This window comes from Vicugna pacos, chromosome 35 (genome assembly GCF_048564905.1).
Source record: "Vicugna pacos chromosome 35, VicPac4, whole genome shotgun sequence".
NCBI classification, from domain to species: Eukaryota; Metazoa; Chordata; class Mammalia; order Artiodactyla; family Camelidae; genus Vicugna; species Vicugna pacos.
The window spans coordinates 27,175,836-27,193,429 of NC_133021.1; the positions used below are offsets into that span (position 1 = coordinate 27,175,836).

Consider the following 17,594-nt stretch of genomic DNA (forward strand, 5'->3'; position numbering starts at 1 on the left):
TTTCTCTGGGATTATAGATTAAAACCTGAAGGTTCTTTCTCAAGTCACCTTAGATCCCAAGAGGAAGTCCAAAGGCTTTTGTGATTGGCTTCTTCGGGGAACCATGAAATTCTTGTGTTCACAATGGCCTGGATGAGAGGTCTTCTGTCCTTACTTCTTTGGGTGACAAAGATAATGAATTCCCACTCCTGGGAGTGAGAGAATAGGGTCTGACATAAAGCCAGCACCTTTCCACAGTGCCCGAGAATTACTCTGAAACTGTACCCTAAAGCTGTCTTCATTTAATCTTAAATCCAAAAATGAGTGCCTGTAATTGACAAATGAACTGGACATGAAATGTAATTGGAAATGAATCTGACACTAAGTGCAATTAGAAATAATTTACACTGTTATTTGACAGTTTAGTAAGACATGTTATGCTTCAAAGAAGGAGTTGTGCAAGGTAAGTCAAAGGATGGGTATTGCAAGATATTGTGAAACAAAATATTTAGGAACCAAACAACTATTAGTAGGATTAATAGGGTTAATTAAATGATGACAAGCCTATATATTAAATGGTGTATAACACACAGACTAAAATCAGTGACATAATAATACTGATGGCTAGATTTTCTAGAATGTGTTTTATGTGTCAGAACGTCTTACACATATTAACCCCTTTAAAACTCACAATGACTTTATGAGGCAGGTGCTGTTATTTTCTCGATTTTACCAAAGAAGAGACGGAAACAGTCTGATGAAGGGTTTTACCCAACACTATACAGCCAGTAATCAGGGGGTACATGCCTGACACTACACAGCCAGTAAGCGGGGGTCTACACCCAACAGTACACAGCCAGTAAGCAGTGGGGCTAGAGTCATGTTACTGACATGGAAGAGCAGCACGATATTTCACGAAGAGATTAAAAAAAACCACACAGTTCAAAGTGTATTATAAAGTGTAATTCACATTTCTGTAAGAGACACATGTGCTTACATGTGTACGTGTTTGTGAAAGGAAAACCACGTGGATGGAAGGCATAAAACTGAAAAGTGGGATTTATATGCTGAGGTTTCTACTTTTTGCCTCATGTTTTTAAAAGACTTGATTACAATGGACATGTATCACTTTTGCTGTTCAGTTCTAAAGAAATGAGCATTTAAATGAAGAGACTACCATTTTACAACATGAAAAGGAATTTTCAAAAGTGATTTTTTCACCCCTATGTAAGTAGATAGCCCTCATTCCAGACAGTCTGTTTATATTGATGGCAATGACAGTTATTTAGCTATTTGGAAAGTATCATTTACTATCAAAAATAATATATTAAAATATTTGAGTAGCTTTCTGGCGAGTGAATTCTGTTACACATTTTGCTGCACTGACTTCCTTTCTTTAGTCCATCTTTCTCTCAAAAGTCCTGTCCCAGCTTCCTCTCCCACATTAGAGTTTTCTCACTTGAGAGAAACAAGTTTTGGACATCACCATCTGGATTTCAATTTTTAAAGTTTATTTAAATACACAAGGATGTTGTCAAGAATGTACAACTGTGTGCTTGCTCAGCTGAGACTAACTACTGTTGGGAGCTTTCTTGCCTAACAAGAAAGAAGACAAAAACATAAATAACATAAAGACAAATAACATAAAGAAGACAAAAGTTCAAACCTCCTTACTGTAAACAGTTGACCCTAGGTAACATTCCCCACTCAGCTGCTGTTCAGTAAACATTATGCCATCATGCTCAATTTCTCTCAAGAGATTTTTAAAAATTAACATCACGCATCCCATCTTTCCATCTAGTTATAGTTTGTGTTAAGTTTAAATCCCATTAAAAAAAATGATTCAGGGAAGAGTACAATTTTGTTAAGATCTTGTGGGATAAATTATGTCATGAATATGAGAGCTAAATACTTCAAGAAACCCACTAATATTTCCATTTCAACAGTGTTAAAACAATGTCTATCTCATCATAGAATTTTTGGTTGCTGTTTTAATTGGTAGAGGTTTTTGCTTTTTTGGGGATAAACAACTTTTCCTAAAATATGGTTGTTGACTCAGAGGATATAAGAATTTAAACAACTATTAATCAGTGTTTTCCAGAGACTTCTGCATGCTTTGTTAGGACTTGTGTATCAATCTGCAACCATGCCTCTAATAAGCAAAGTAATATATCCATTGGTCGGCGAGATTAAAAAGTCATAAACACAAATATAATGGAATATGCATCATTTCCTTTGGAATTTATGAAACTGCTTTGCACAATTCCCTAAAGGTGAGAGAACAAAACTCAAGCCATCTTTGATACGCAATATAAATAATTCCCAGAAGAAATCACAAAAACTGGTTTTTGTTTATTTTTGCTTTAAGTATGCAAATGTATTCCTTATCTGTACCTTAACTTTAGCTACTCATAAACATCCACTGAATAAACCTAAAAAAGATTTTATTTACGAATTAATTTTATACTGCTCTTGTTAGAAAAGAAAAATATGGAATTTGAAATAAAGAGAGAGGAAATACAGACGCTAAGTTCACCTCAAATAGGATGATACCCACATAAAATCTTCTTATAGCCTGACATGAATATTAAAAACAAGGAATAATGAGTATTACTAAAACTATATATCCCGTACAATACAAAATGTTGGGAGACATAAAAGCATGTGAAATAATTGGTATTTTTGTAAAACACACTCACATCTTCCTTTCTTATTCAGGCAGATAAATGTAAATAGTGCCATTATCCATTATCTTTACTTCAGTAACTGTATGTTCATTGACGTTCTGTTGTATCAGCCTCAAGAAAAATAAGCCAACTATAATAAACGTTAAAAAAAAAAGGCAATGCTTCTTACCGACACATAGGACCGATTTTCTCCACTATACAAGTCCCGCCATTCCTGCAGTAACCTCTTGGACACTCTAAAAAGAAGCATCACAAAAACCACAGTTGATTAGAAATATTATTAGGAGGAATGGGGACATGTTACTGTTAGTCATTGCATTAAGTCCAATCACTGAGGGTAAATTGCTTCCTAGCTGCTAGAAGCACAAGAATTCAGGCTATTTCCTGTACCCCTCAAATTCATTCAATGGCCCCTGCTGTCCTGGACATGTTCATGTTCTTTACAGCCCCAGTGCTTGATCACAAGAGACTTTTTTTCTCTCCTGCATTAGGGACAATCTACTTATTTAGAATGTGTCTGCAGGACATATCTGTGATTATACTGAATTTTTTTTTCTTTACTGAAACATGTCTTCAGTTCCACACAGCCGTCACTGTATCACGGCAGACAAGTGCTTCACGTGGGTGACTTGTTTTGATAAAATGTCACTTGTGTGCACGCACATGTCCGACCTCCACGTCCATGACGGACATCAGCACGACTCAAATTGATCCTCTTTGCCTGGCCCTGCTTAGTCTGCTGCTTGTATCATTCTCGAGTTCTAGGTTAGCACAAACACTTATTTTCAAAGATGCTTTGTTTGTACGTTAAAAAGAAGCTACATATTTTCACGCAGGTATGGCTGTAGAAGTGGTTAGTGATTTCTCCTCGTGGTGCTTTCCTTTACACTGTCTCCTTTATCATCACTACACAATCCCGACCGCCTAAGACCTGTCAATTTCCCTACTCATTTAATCCCCTAGTTGCTCTTCTTGGCTTTTTTTTTCCCAACACCTTCTCTCTTGTAAGATACCAGTCTTCCCCAGTGGGACCATCATAGCATCAATATGTCATAGATACTTCTGCTGTTTTTGATTTGTAATTCAGCACATCTATTATGAGCCCTGATTCAATGTGTGGCACTCAGCTAGGCACTGGATACATCATAATAAATAATACAGGAAGCTTTCTTAGCTGTGAAGGCTGCAGGCACCAGAGCCAGACCACCTGCGCTGAAACCCCAGCTCAGTTTATTAGCTGTGTAATATACAGTAGGGTAGTTAATCTCTCAGCGCCTCGGGTTTCTCTTCGTCAAATGAGGTTAAAATAGGGTTGCTGAGATCAAACCAATCTCATAGGGTTGTTGAGAATGTTAGAACGAACACCAAACTCACAGTATATGTTTAAGAATATGTTATAGTATATGTTTATACTGCTATATTCCATGTGCCTGGAGGCCAAATAAACTCATAATTAACTACGTGGAAACATTATTCTAGAAAGGATTCACGTCCAATCCCATGCTGGTGTATTACTTGGGACAATCAGGCAATCACATATAAGCTGGACAAGCGATCAGTATAAAACACAAAAGTGACTTTTAAACTTAAATCTAAATAATTAGCAATTAGACACACACACACACACACACACACACACTATATATATATTATATATATATTTTTTTCTTTCTCAATTGTATGGAGACTAGGAACGTGATGGCTATTCCATACTGGATTGCTGGGAAGACTGAGAGCCATGCGAGTGCTGATTTTTCCCTCTGTGACACCTGGCTTAGTTAATGACTTATGTTGGGCTGGGTACTTTAAGTATAAAATTTTCCATGTTTAAAGTGAGGATGACCTTCTGTATAGGACTTTTGAGAGGATAAAATTAAGTTTATTTATCCACTAGCGAATGGCATGTGTAAAGTAGTACATGATTGTTCTCATCCATCTCTCTATATTTGGGGGTTCTTTGAGAAACCTAATATCTATTACCATCGCTCTCTCCAAATTCTCCTCCTTTTAATTTCTCCCTCTATCATCAAGATCACCATCACCACTACCGCTTTCTGAAGACCCACTCTATGTCAGAGACTGCCCCAAGAGCTTTACCCGTGTTACCTCATGTAATCCTCATAACACTATCTGGTGTATTCCATATTGAGCCTTTTTCATGGAGGAGGAAACTGGCTAATGATATAATTTGCTCAAGTTAATAGCAAGGAAGGCAGCAGATATTGAACTAAATGCTGGTCCTCTAACTCCAAATCTTGTTAGTTTAAAAATGTCAAAAGATCTGCTATGCAGTTCAGAATTTCTATGACTCCTTGGATTTCTTAGTATTATGGGATCAGGAACCCCCTTCTATTGTATGGCATTTATACACTGTCATGGATTAAATATACCTATACACAATAAACTGCATGTTTCAGGAGATCTGTGGATTCTAAGAGTTCACCAGAAGCCTGTGCGGCAAATCAAATTCCCAGCGGGCAGAAATCATTTTCTTTGTCTGGAAATCTCAGCATAGGGACTGCAGAGGGGATTAACCATATTGCAAAAACTTGACATAGCTCCATAGTACCTGTACGAGAAGTTTCTGTGTTATGTTTTGGTTTGGATTTCAAAACGTTCTGAACCTTTATCAAGCTATATTATTATTATTACTATTATTATTCATACATCCAATTAAATTCATAATACCCTGTCCTATAGTTACATATTTTAGGGCCTTTCCCTAGTTCACCTTCTAATAGATGATTGTCATAACTATAGTATCATCTTAATATAACTTTTCTTAGCCTCTACTACTGCAAATGACTAGAAAAAGACTTTCAATTTAAATTAAAGTGGGCTTAGTCTGTTCAATAATTTTGTTGCATAAGCAACCAAAACTTAAAAATAACATGTAACCTGGGAATAGACAGGACTCACTGAAATATACTTAACCTGCAACACTCACGCACGGCCTGGAATTGATGTTTCTGGGAATGACTTAAACCTCGAGGTGAGGGGAGACCAGATGCTCACCATATGTTATGTGACCACTGGGAGGATTACTGGATGCTGAAAAGACTGGACTCATGAAAGTCTATGAAATGCTGACCTTAAAAGAATATGGTGCTTGGAAAGAAAGAGGAAGGTATAATATACATTGACACATCTTAGCATGGATTAGGGTTAGACATTCTTGAAAACAGAAGCCTTGACTTTATCAGATTTGATGGACAATCTAAAAAGCATAGAAAACATAAGTAGAGAACACATAACATAATAATAAGGATTTTATTTCTGAAAACTGTTTCACTACTTTATTTCACTCGGCAGTATGACTTGCACTTCGAAAATGAACTGCACATGAATTGGTGAGTGGCTGAGATGATGGACAACAAAAATGTGTTCTATATTATTACCTGCAGGTTGTCTATCACACAGTATGAATGACAGGTCTTGTGTTTTTCTGACTGTATTTTTAGAGGTAGAACATGTCAAAGTAGACAGTGAACCATACATAACATGTTGCAATCAATATATTTGTTCTCATATAGGACTGTCTTGAAGAAAATCTCACTTTTATGTAAATAAATTTGGGTACTAGACACAAGTGCTGTTGTCCTGACAGTTTCCAAAAATGGGACTATCTCATTAGTATCTTTCTTACTCTCTGGAGAGACTAAGAGTATTTTCTTTTGGGTGTCTAATCTGATGTATATAAGCATGCCTAGCAGAGAAATGATGCCAAAAAGCATTCATCTTTGCATATTTTATGGGCTCAGACTTGCTCACTTCTTGATTTCCCTTTGCACTTACAAAATTCAGTGTTGTGCGAGTACTCATTTTTAGCAGCATAAAAAAATAGATGTTTTTACAGTATGATTTGATTATAATCATCATACTTTTGTCGCTTATTTTATAACGTTCTCTCTTGAAAGATATGAAGAATATGTTTTTTCCTACTTTTGATATGAAGTATCTCCAATTTATTTAGAAAATATAATTGAATGTATCTTTTATTACCAATTTATATTATCTTTTAGTTTACAATGCCTCTGTCTTTTATTTTATATATCTCCTGCATGAAATAAAAATTCAGTTACTCAGCAGAGAGATGTTAACAATGGACTACAATAAATTAGAGAATATCAAAGCTGTTTCGGTAAAAGCATAATCACAAAAACGTATTATCAGTCCTTACAAATGTTCCAGGGTCAGAAAAAAGAAAAACGTTTAAAAGTTAGCCTAAAAATTTGATAAGTTGACTTTTAAACATGAATAGATCATGCAAACAGGGAGCTCTTATGAAGAAGTAAGAAATTTAATTAAAAAAAATTAATAACAGATTATGTAGGGGTTTCCTTATTATAGAAACTAGCAATTTGCATAGAAGAGATTATTAAATACTAATAATCTTTAATTATATTCAACTGAAATTAAGTGTTTGATATTTATTTCATGAACATTGTTTATGTAGAATAAGCATGAATTCATTATATTACATACTTGTACACTTTTTATAAATGTAGTAAATTAATGTTAACATTCTTCCTGCCTCCAAATCAATAATAGTAATTCAATTATTCCATGCTTGTCATTATTTAGAACTTCAAGTTTTAGTATCTTTATCCAGTGCAGGTTACATTACCGGCTTATACTGCAAAGAATACGTTAATGATACACAGTACCCAAGCAGCTGGACTCATCAGGCTGTAAATCCAGGCAGTCAGCAAAACCATCACAGCGCTTGTGAGCTGGGATACAGCTGTTGGAGGAGGTGCACAGCAAAGCTCCATCAGAACAGCTCTCATTGGCTGAAGAAAAAGAACAATGTCACCTTTTTTAAAAGAATGAATTTTTTCTAATAAAATAGTAAGACAGTTTATTGCTTTACCCCTCATTTTCTAGCCCTCTATTTAAATGATATATTAGAGCTCTATATGAAGAAAATGTCAATTTATTAAATTGGAATTTATTAAATTGAAATTTTTTTCAGAAAGGTTTGTCAACAGAATCATCTCCCAGCTGTGTGTCCTGTCACGTTATACACATAGGCAGGGAAGTCTGTCAACACTGACAATAAGCATAGAGTCTGAGATACGTTTTAAATTTTAATGTTTCTAGAAAAAAGCCACTTAGCAGAGTAGGAATAATGTCCACAGGATGGGAATCAGTAAGTCTGATATTGGACCAGTGAGTAAAGCAGTCTGCCTTTAGGGAGTTTGTGTAAAGAGGCAGTTCAGACAAATTTCAAAAATGAGGCTGAGACCAAACAGTAGAAATGGCTAAGGTTCCAGGAGAAGAGCTGATCTTTAAGCTTTTCTAAAGAGTGAATAGTTTTAGGATATACGCTGACGAGATAAATCATACTGCAGACCAAGTAAATTAAGACACAGAATAATTTCCCAACTCTTATTATAAGATGAAGAGATGTTTATAAAAAAAATGAACGTGTAAATACATCCATGCATCTATATATCCATGTATGTGTGTATACATACTGTTTATCATTGTTTTGCACTGAAGGGGCTGAGAGATCAAAGAAGGTGATAGTTTTATGGATTTAAATATGTTGAAATTTGTACACAAAGATGATAGATACCCTACTTGTAAAGCATTATTTTGGACCCTTCTCTCAGAAATACTGATTCATCCATACTCTTTAACACAATTTCCAGTGTGACTCTCGGCTTATTTTCAAGTTGACTATACAATGAAGAGTTCTAACATGTAAGTGGTATAAATGCTCAGCTTTGGCCCAAATAGCACTGAAACACATTTTTAAAAAGAATATAAGAAAATAAATGATTTCAATTGGTAAAAAGTTTTACTTTTTCCTTTTTATAGAAAGTTTACAGTTTAGATAGTTAAAAACTGACCTTTTACTTTATGAAATCGGAAACTAAAATCTTAGTTTCTGTGGCATTTTAAATGGCATAACATTTCCTTTTAAAAGTAGGTGGAAAATAAATCCTGTATGCAATGAATACTTAGTGACGCTTAGATAGCAAAGGACTGAATGCAGGGAAACAAACTGAGTCATTACATTCTTTTTACCCTCCATTATTAATATACAAACAACAAAAACTTCTCCAAAATTAGTCCAAATAAGCTATACATAAGATTTATAGGAAACTCAGGTTTCAAAATGTTTCTTTGGACAATATCTACTTTTGCCACACTCTCTCTCAAACACTGTATTTTGATGTCTATAAAAATACTTATTTAATCTGCTGTCATCCTAGAGGTCGATACGCCTCACCGAAATAAGCTAAGTGACACACAGCATTTTATGGCTTTTAGCTCATTTGCTCAGGTAGATGATACATTAAACAACTCATGAATGGTTCACTGGAGTTACTGCCCCAAAGCAAAATCCCTTTTGAAGATGATAGTTGCTGCATAGAACATATACACAGAAGTAAAGCAAGCGTGACTATGGGTGTGTATCCATTTCCTATTACAATGAAAATTCAAGTGTGGTAGATTAACATTTCTAACAGCAGAGGAACTACGGTCTTGAACCATGAGAAGGAAGGCTATGAGCCCTTCCAGGCATGCGCACACCTAGCACAGAGCAGGATGTGTGTGTGCTCTATCCCTGACCTAAAACCCATCACTACTCTTATAGAAATAGCAGCTGAAATAATTCTGGTAAAACTAGAAAGACAATTTAATGGGGACAGGATAGTAATTTATTATGTTTATGTCATTCACTTTACCATATTAATTCATTTCATTCTCCAATACCACTGTAAAACAGGCTTAATCACCCTGACTTTAATGCTGAATAAACTAAGGAATACTTTTGTAAGAAGCTGTCAAATGCAGAGGGAGACCTTTGCACTGTCACTGAAAAGCACCAAAGGATGCTGGGATTATAGCTAACAAATGGAAAGGTCAAAAAAATCAAAATGTTGATGATAAAGGTTGATCCCCAAGTCTTAAGGGCATGATCCATTCCCAGTCTTCAGAAGTGGCACTCAACTTCCTAAGACACTTCAATTACTATTGGAAAATCAATTAAAATTGCGGAGCAGGAAAAATATCTACTTCCCTATCTGTTTTTCACTGTTGTATCTATCATGGATGGATAGCTTCCACGCACCCCTCCTGATCCATTCTCCCCCTTCTCTCCATCAGAGATTGAACTCTAAGGATACATCAACGTGCTTCTTTGCCTTCTAGCTTTAGTTGGGTTTGGTTGATGGGTACCACCACCAGGAGGTTAATGCAGAGAAAAGAGACTGTGAGATTACCTGGCTAGAGCTCCCCATAACCAAATGCCACATCTTTTATCAAGTAGCTCTCTTTGACTCTAGGTTCAGACAACTGATTCCTCCTCTTACATCCTTTGCTCCATGAGTGATAAAAGGCCCTGCTGTTACTATTCCTTGTGGTTTCCCTATGTATACTATTCCCCTAATAATAATCCCTTGATTCAAGCCTTCTCAAATTATATAATACCAATGTGCCATCTATTTCTTGCCGGGATATTGGCAGATACATCTGATAAAGTTGAAATCTTCTTGGTGAATAGATTGCTAACAGAGGAATATCAGTAAGAAGAATGTTCTTGGTTTTGTGTGATTTTTCCCATAGAATTAAATCATGCCTACTTTCCCACCTATTTTAGGGAAATGGGGCATTTTTGGTTAACGAAGTATTACTTCAGTTTATTTCAAAACAAGTTTCCAATAGAAAGACAATATTAAATATGAAGTATTTTTAAATGTTGAACTCACTACAGGTTTGTTTAAACATTCTGATCACTGAACTTTTATTTTCGCAAGAATAAAAGGACTTCACGTATTAATTGCTATTGATTTTTCTGCTTAAAATTGCCAACACCTCAGAATTCTATTCCTGCAACACTAAAATATGTGCAAACCTCTCAAAACAAACCAACAACCAAACCTCTAATTTTGTCCTACCTCCCACTCTAAACGCCAGCTTCTTGAAAAAGTTTTCTATAGCTGGACTCCCTCTTTGCCATCTCCCATCTTCTCCACAAAAGACCAGCTCCACAACTCTGCCCTCCCATCCACAGCATGTCCTCTCCCCAAGGTCACCAGCAACCATTTTTTTATTTTTCCCTGTCTGGTTTTTTTTTCCTTCCTCATCTCACATGATCACTCAGAAACATTCGCACCTGTGAATTCTCTCTGATACTTAATCCTTTTTCCCTGATTTAAGATCATAACTCTTCTGGTTGTCCTCCTCTGTCTATGACCACATCTCAGCGTCTTTGCATGTTTGGTTTTGCCTAACTGTCCTTCAAGTGTTCATTAGGGTTCTGCCTGCCACCTTATTTTTTCCCTCTCTCTGTTATCTCATTTATATCCACAGCTTCAATCATTATATGCTGATAGCTCTGTATCTTTATATATCTTGCTTTATCTCTTTCCTGAGCTCCGGACACCCATCTTTGAACACTTTCATGTGGATGTGTTACTGATAACCATAAACACATGTTTAAAAATGAAACCATGTTCTGATCCTAAGAGGTCCTTCTCCTCCTATGTTTCCCAGCTCAAGAACTGGAAGATCAGCTGTCTCACTGCCCAAATCAGAAACGTGGAAACAATTCTTGATAATTTTCTTTTCCTTTTCACATGACTGTCTCTTATGTCTATTCATAGTCTTTACATCATGCCACTGATCTAATCAATTTCTTTATCTTTCAACTGTAATATCTCCTCACCAGTCCCTCTTCCGCACTCCAGTCCATCCCATGTACTACTTAAACACGTCTGTATCACTGGCTTGATGTGGGAGGACTCTTCAAGACCTAGTCCCTGCTTCTCTCTCCCAACTTATTTCTACATTTCTCACCACAAACTCTACTCTAGCTAAATGGAATATGTTTCAATCAAACCGCTACTCTATTCTTGGAATATTCCTTACTGGAATCAAGAACCCCTACTCTACTTGCCTAATGATTACCTGCCTTTCCAAATTTGGCTCTGCAATCACTTTTCTTCTTAAAACGTATATGCTCTCTAGCACCACTGTTAGGAAACACCCTATGTATTCAATAATGCTATGTTTATCTTGGTCACAGAACTTACCACGTGGTGTCTCCAACCATCACTTACTAATCTCCTTCAGTAATCTGGAATGTGTCTAGCAACCTGAGCTTGCACCATGCCATGGTCATCTGTATCACCCATACCCAACACAATGTATGACACACATTACATCCTCAACAAAGGTTTGTGAATGAATGAAATTAAATGAATAAATGAGAGCTTATCAACTACCACTCTAATCAATAGATGAACCCAGAAAGAAACTTTTATGCTTTCAATTGTTTGGTCAATTATCACCATCAGATACTGCTATTCTTTTTTTTTTTAAACATTTTTTATTGATTTATAATCATTTTACAATGAGATACTGCTATTCTTGTGATTTTGCTCTAGCATTTTGTTCATAGTTTCACACAATTTTCCCTACAGAGTTATAACTCAATAACTATTTTGGAGATGGAGAGAAACAATTCTTTCATGATATCAGTCTATTCCTCATATGGACTTATTTCCTTTTAAGAGTAGAACTTTGTATATTACTGTCTCATCAAACTCCAATTTTCCAACATATGCCTAAAAGTATTAGGATGCAGTACTTTCCTAAGCTTCTTTTTAAATGACACTGGGGTCAAATATCATATGACTATATTGAACTGAATCTGATTTCTCTCAGCCAGATTCCACTAGAGCCTTGACGGGAACAGGGATAAGTAACGTGGCTTCCTCTTCCTCATTCCCCTCCATTTGTTGAACTGGCCTCTAAGAAAATATTGTAAGACCTCCCAAATCAGCTTTACTATAGAAAGAATACACATGTAGGAAAAAACAGGGAGATAGAAGTCAATTTCTAAACCTAAGCCAGGAAATAAGCTCACTGATTTCAGGCTAAAACCTTCAAATATCCAAAAGCCATCTTCCTTTCCCTTCATTCATCTTCACACCTTTTCCAACAATTATAATTCTGGATACTCACTCTAAACAGGGAACTGAAATAGCCTTCTATTTTTCCAATATCCCCCTCTTTCAGCTACATTCCAAACTGCTTTTTTTTTTGCTCAAAAAAAAGGGGCCACAAACATATGGCTTATGGAGCTCTGGCACTGCGGCCCTTGACCAAATTTATAATACAGTATGATATAACATGAATCCAAGCCAACAAACAATTTAATAAAGTGTTATTGGTGCTTTGACTTCACCATGATTATGTGCGCACCTTAAAGATGTGTGTGATTACTTAACAATCTTCCGCCCTTATCTGACACAGGCTAATTATAATAAAGACAGAAGTGGCTGAATGCAGGACTGGGGGTTTTGCTGATTCTCTCAAACCGGCACAGCCCTGGAAAGTAGGTATTACAGGGACGGTGAGACTGACTCAAGTAACTTTCCCAAGACTGTACAGGTAGTAAGTAATGTGGATGAGGTCAAGCCCAATGTCCTACAGATTTCCTGTTCCATCAACTCTTAATGACATAGCATCTACCCAGGGAGCTGTCCAGGTCCACACGTAACTACATCTGTTCATCAAAATGGATATTGGCCCATTTGCTTGAGTCATCTTCACGAACACTTATGGTGGGAAGAAGCTGCAATTACATGTCTTCAATTCATTCCCACAAACATTTGTTAAAAAGATAAGACACAGAGCATCCCCTATACAAATGACCCAGATGTAAATTAAGAAAGGAAATCAGAGAAGTTTAACAGAGATCAGTGTGACTGCAAACAAAATATTTCCAGAAATGCTAAGCGAGGAATTAGACTCTTTGTTTAGCAACACAACACAAACAACTACGTTACTGATGATGCGACCATCGTAGGACTCCAGGGAACTTTGCTTTATCTGTCAAACTCTACCATTTCCAAGCAGCGCTTTCTTCCCTGGCACACTGAGCGAATGAAAATAACTCACAGCAACTGGATTCATCCTCATGAAAGCGACAGTCAGGCACTCCGTCACACAGCAGGAGGGACGGGATGCAGTCGCTGGTGGAGCACTGGAACTCGATTTCACCACAGAGCTGAGGAGAGGGGCTGGGGGAGCAATCCATTTCATCAGATCCGTCTACGCAATCTTCTTGTCCGTTACATTTCCCCGAGAGAGGGACACACTGGAGTGTGTAGACACAGGAAAATTGATCAGCTTCACAGGGCGATGGCTGTATTGTGACAGGACCTAGAAAGAGAGCAAGCCAGGTCATTTTCACATTAGGGGAGTTCTCTCACTCTCCAGGGTTGAAACATTAGAGGATGCTTTCATTCCTGCATAAACATGAAACATTTTGTTAAGTAAATGAATTTCCAATTGGGAATAACGTGAACCCTAAGAAAATACGCCAACTTGATTAGAGAATATATCTTCTCTTAACCTCAGAAACAACATTCTTATTAAAAAAGGGCATCATTATCATGAAAAGTGACACTTTCAAATTAAAGAAGAAATTTTGATTTGTGTTCTTAAATTTGACCCTCAGATTTTCTTTGAGGAGTAAAGATACTACTACACAGTAATGAGGCACTTCAAAAGTTGCACTCACAATTTGAGAACTTCGGGAAAATTGGCATTTTGTCATTATATCATGAGACAGTTTATTAACTGTTTCTTCGTGGCCTCCACTTGGGGAATTTGGCTCCTGAGACTTGGGGAAGGCTGAGTCACAGAAGCAGAGGTCTGCTGTGGATTTGACATCTTGCTCTTTGTCCTGGGGTCTTGATGACATTTCAAAGGTCCTGTGTAGCCATATGTAAAGTGCAGGTGAAGTCATAGTTTAAACCAAGATATCACGCTAGTGGGAATCTTCAAGATAATGTGGGTCACATCCAACCAACCCATTTTACAGATGATGATACTGAGGCTCATAAATGTTCAGTGTCCAAAGACATGATGTAAATGTAATGAACTCTTCTCATGTAAAACTATTCGACAGCAATAGTTAAAGTCAATACTTAATGCATGAGCAAGGAGTGTTGGCTTACTGTTGTTTCTAGAGGTCAGAGAATATCTATGAATATACGGAACTACACTAATTTACTGGAACATTATTAGTGGAATGGTTCGTGTACTTCATATCATCTTTGTGACAGATTTTGATGGGCACATCATTATATTCAAGAGAAAAGAAAACAGTCAGACAGTAGGGGGGACCAGTCCAGGAACAGTTTATTTTGTGTTCTTTACGTTTCTAAACTACTTTCATCTATGTATTACGTGAGAACGATTTGTTTTATACATAAAGATGGAGTTGTGAATTCATTTCAGAAATGAGATGTAAAAGTTCCTCTCTCTCATCACTCACTTAGTATAGTGTAGTGGCATATCTAGAATATACTTGGATTCAAACTTTGTGATGGAAGCCACGTATCTGAGGGACTCTTTGCCCATGGAAACAAGCATATTTCAGTAGGGGAGTCAAATGTGTGACTTTGAGACATTAGTATCATGTTTTTATTGAACTACCTAAGGTCACAGCAACACATACAAGTGCAGTGTTCTGATATAAAACATTCTGAATTGAACATTAGAAAATAAATTGGATTTAAAATTTTATGCCTTTATATATATATAATATATATCTTTTGATTTTATACACATATATATTTTGATATTTAACCATAGGCAAATAGTTTCTCTTCATTCTCTTTATTAGATTATTCTCACATTTAAGAGAGGGCAGACATTGCTACTGTCATTTTTTTCTCGAATAGTTTATGGACTAAACTTTTATCTTTATGAACTCACCTCAAGGTTGAACCTCAACTCAAGGTTGAAAAGACTGGAATAAACTTTTTGCATATAATGAAAATCCAAAACCACCCTTAGTAATACGCCTACAACTTCGCTAAGCTAAGGTGCTAACCTTTTCTGAAAAAACACGAGGGAAATAATTTTCCCTATTTCAAGACAAGATTCTCCCGATTCAAAATGAGCTGTATGTGTGTTCTTTTATATTTTTCCTTATATTAAAGAAGAATAAAATTTTCTCTTATTTGGAGATAGCAATTCCATTAAATTTTAGAATCATTTATATCAAAAGATATTCAAATTCACTTGTTTTAGGTCCTTCTTTATAAGAAACCTGCTGGGCTTGTACTGCCTACAGTGGATTCTGTCTTGTGCTGTTCAGATTCTTCTGTCATGATCAAGACCTTCATTCCCCTAGCTGCTGGGATGCGGTGGGTGGTTATCAGATGGCAGCTCACCTCTGAGTCTGGCTCTACGCTTGTCCCCGTAAAGTACACGCCTGTCCAGGATTAGCTCCTTTCATTGGTAAACTGGGGATAAGATGACCCAGTCCCATGCCTCAATTTGGGACCAGAGCAGCTCCTAAGCTCCCTGCTGGCATCAGCATGAGGCCCCCTATGGCATCCTGCATCACAGCTCAGCCCTCCCTCTGCCCAGTCCTGCTTTCTTCACTTCATAGGGATTGTTCCTGGGAAAATTTCCATAAACCTTCCACACAGGAATCTGTGCCTCAGAGTCCACTTCCTTGGGAACACAATGTGAGATACCATCCTTCCATCAAAATGTGTCTTGTTTTCAATTAAATGCCCTCTCCCCACCACCAAATCATTTCTTAAATTTTCCACTGAAATACTGAGGTGAGAGGAACTTGAACTCGCATCCTAAAGGGAGTCTTGGCAGACTCTTAGCAGAGGCAGTTCCCCACAAGCTCAACATTTCCTGTAAGCCTCCTGCCTTAGCTAATGAGAAGTCTGTATCCTACGACGTAACGCACCCAAGCTTCTTCAATACAAAAGACTTCCTCCAGGTTTTCAGGTAAAATGATTACTCCTAGAAGATGTACCCTGTTTGTCTTCTGAATTGAACGCATTCCCCCTCTTTGAGAAGTTAAGAGAGTCTCTAAAATTTTAACATCAATGTATTTATTCTCGGGTGTCACCCACGGTTACCTAATTATTATAGTTAACATCTTTCTCATATAATTCTCTGAAAAATGAACATTTTCTTTTACTAACCTGCAAAATGTTAGTACTGCCTTAAATTACTGAGTGAAACGAGTCAATCTGGAAGGGCGACATATTGTCTTTCTCCAACTGTATGACATTCTGGAAAAGGCAAAACTGTGGATCTGGTAAAAGGATCAGTGGTTGCCGAGGGCTGGGGGAAAGAGAGGAGCACAGGGAAATTTTTAGGCAGTGAAACTCTTCCATGTGGCACTGGAAGCAGGGAGACATGCCATGCAACAGACTCAATGTTTGTGACCTCCCAAATTCCGTATGTTGAAACATAATTCCCAGTATGATGATATTGGAGGTGGGCTTTGGGGAGGTGATTGAGTCATGAGAGTGGAGCCTTCATGAATGGGATTAGTGCCCTTATAAAAGTGACCCTTGCCCCTCCCACCTTGTGAGGACACAGCGAGAAGGCACTGTCTATGAGGAAGTAGGTTTCCATCAGACACCAAATCTGTCAGCATCTTGATCTTCATCTTGGGCTTCCTAGCCTTCAAAAGTGTAAGAAGTAAATGTTTGTTGTTTGTAAGACACCAAGTCTATGAGATTCTGTTACAGCAGCCTGAACAGACTAAGACATGCCATCACACATTTATCAAATGAATCTCAAGTCTAAAGTGTGCTGGGTTCAACAGTAAAGTGTATCTCATGCTGTAATTTGCACTGATTTGTTTATTCTTTGTATGTTGGAGTTGACTCAAAGCTGTACCAACAATAAATTGATGCTCACTCACTTGTATCCCATCCAATATGCTTTTCCAGGGGAGAATAAGGACATGGATTTATGGCGATCGTCATAAATTGTACACACGTCACTGCTCTCGTTTCTCTACTGTACACGGAGCATGAAAAGCACATGAAAATTAGTTCTCATGTGTCTCAGCAGGAAATAGGTAATGAAGTGCTGCTTTAGAGTAGAGGGGATTTGTATGTAAATTAGTTT

The 17,594-nt window shown here is 37.1% G+C and overlaps 1 protein-coding gene across 1 annotated transcript in view; it reads right to left on the reverse strand.

The window, feature by feature from the left end:
• The window catches only part of MALRD1 (MAM and LDL receptor class A domain containing 1), a 355,452-nt gene that overhangs the window by 79,588 nt on the left and 258,270 nt on the right, over positions 1-17,594 (reverse strand). The window contains exons 22-24 of the mRNA XM_072955135.1: positions 13,590-13,853; positions 7,334-7,459; positions 2,836-2,902 (exon numbers count right to left, since the gene is read on the reverse strand). Of these exons, the coding sequence (XP_072811236.1) occupies positions 2,836-2,902; positions 7,334-7,459; positions 13,590-13,853 (457 nt within the window). The remainder of the gene's footprint in view (positions 1-2,835; positions 2,903-7,333; positions 7,460-13,589; positions 13,854-17,594) is intronic.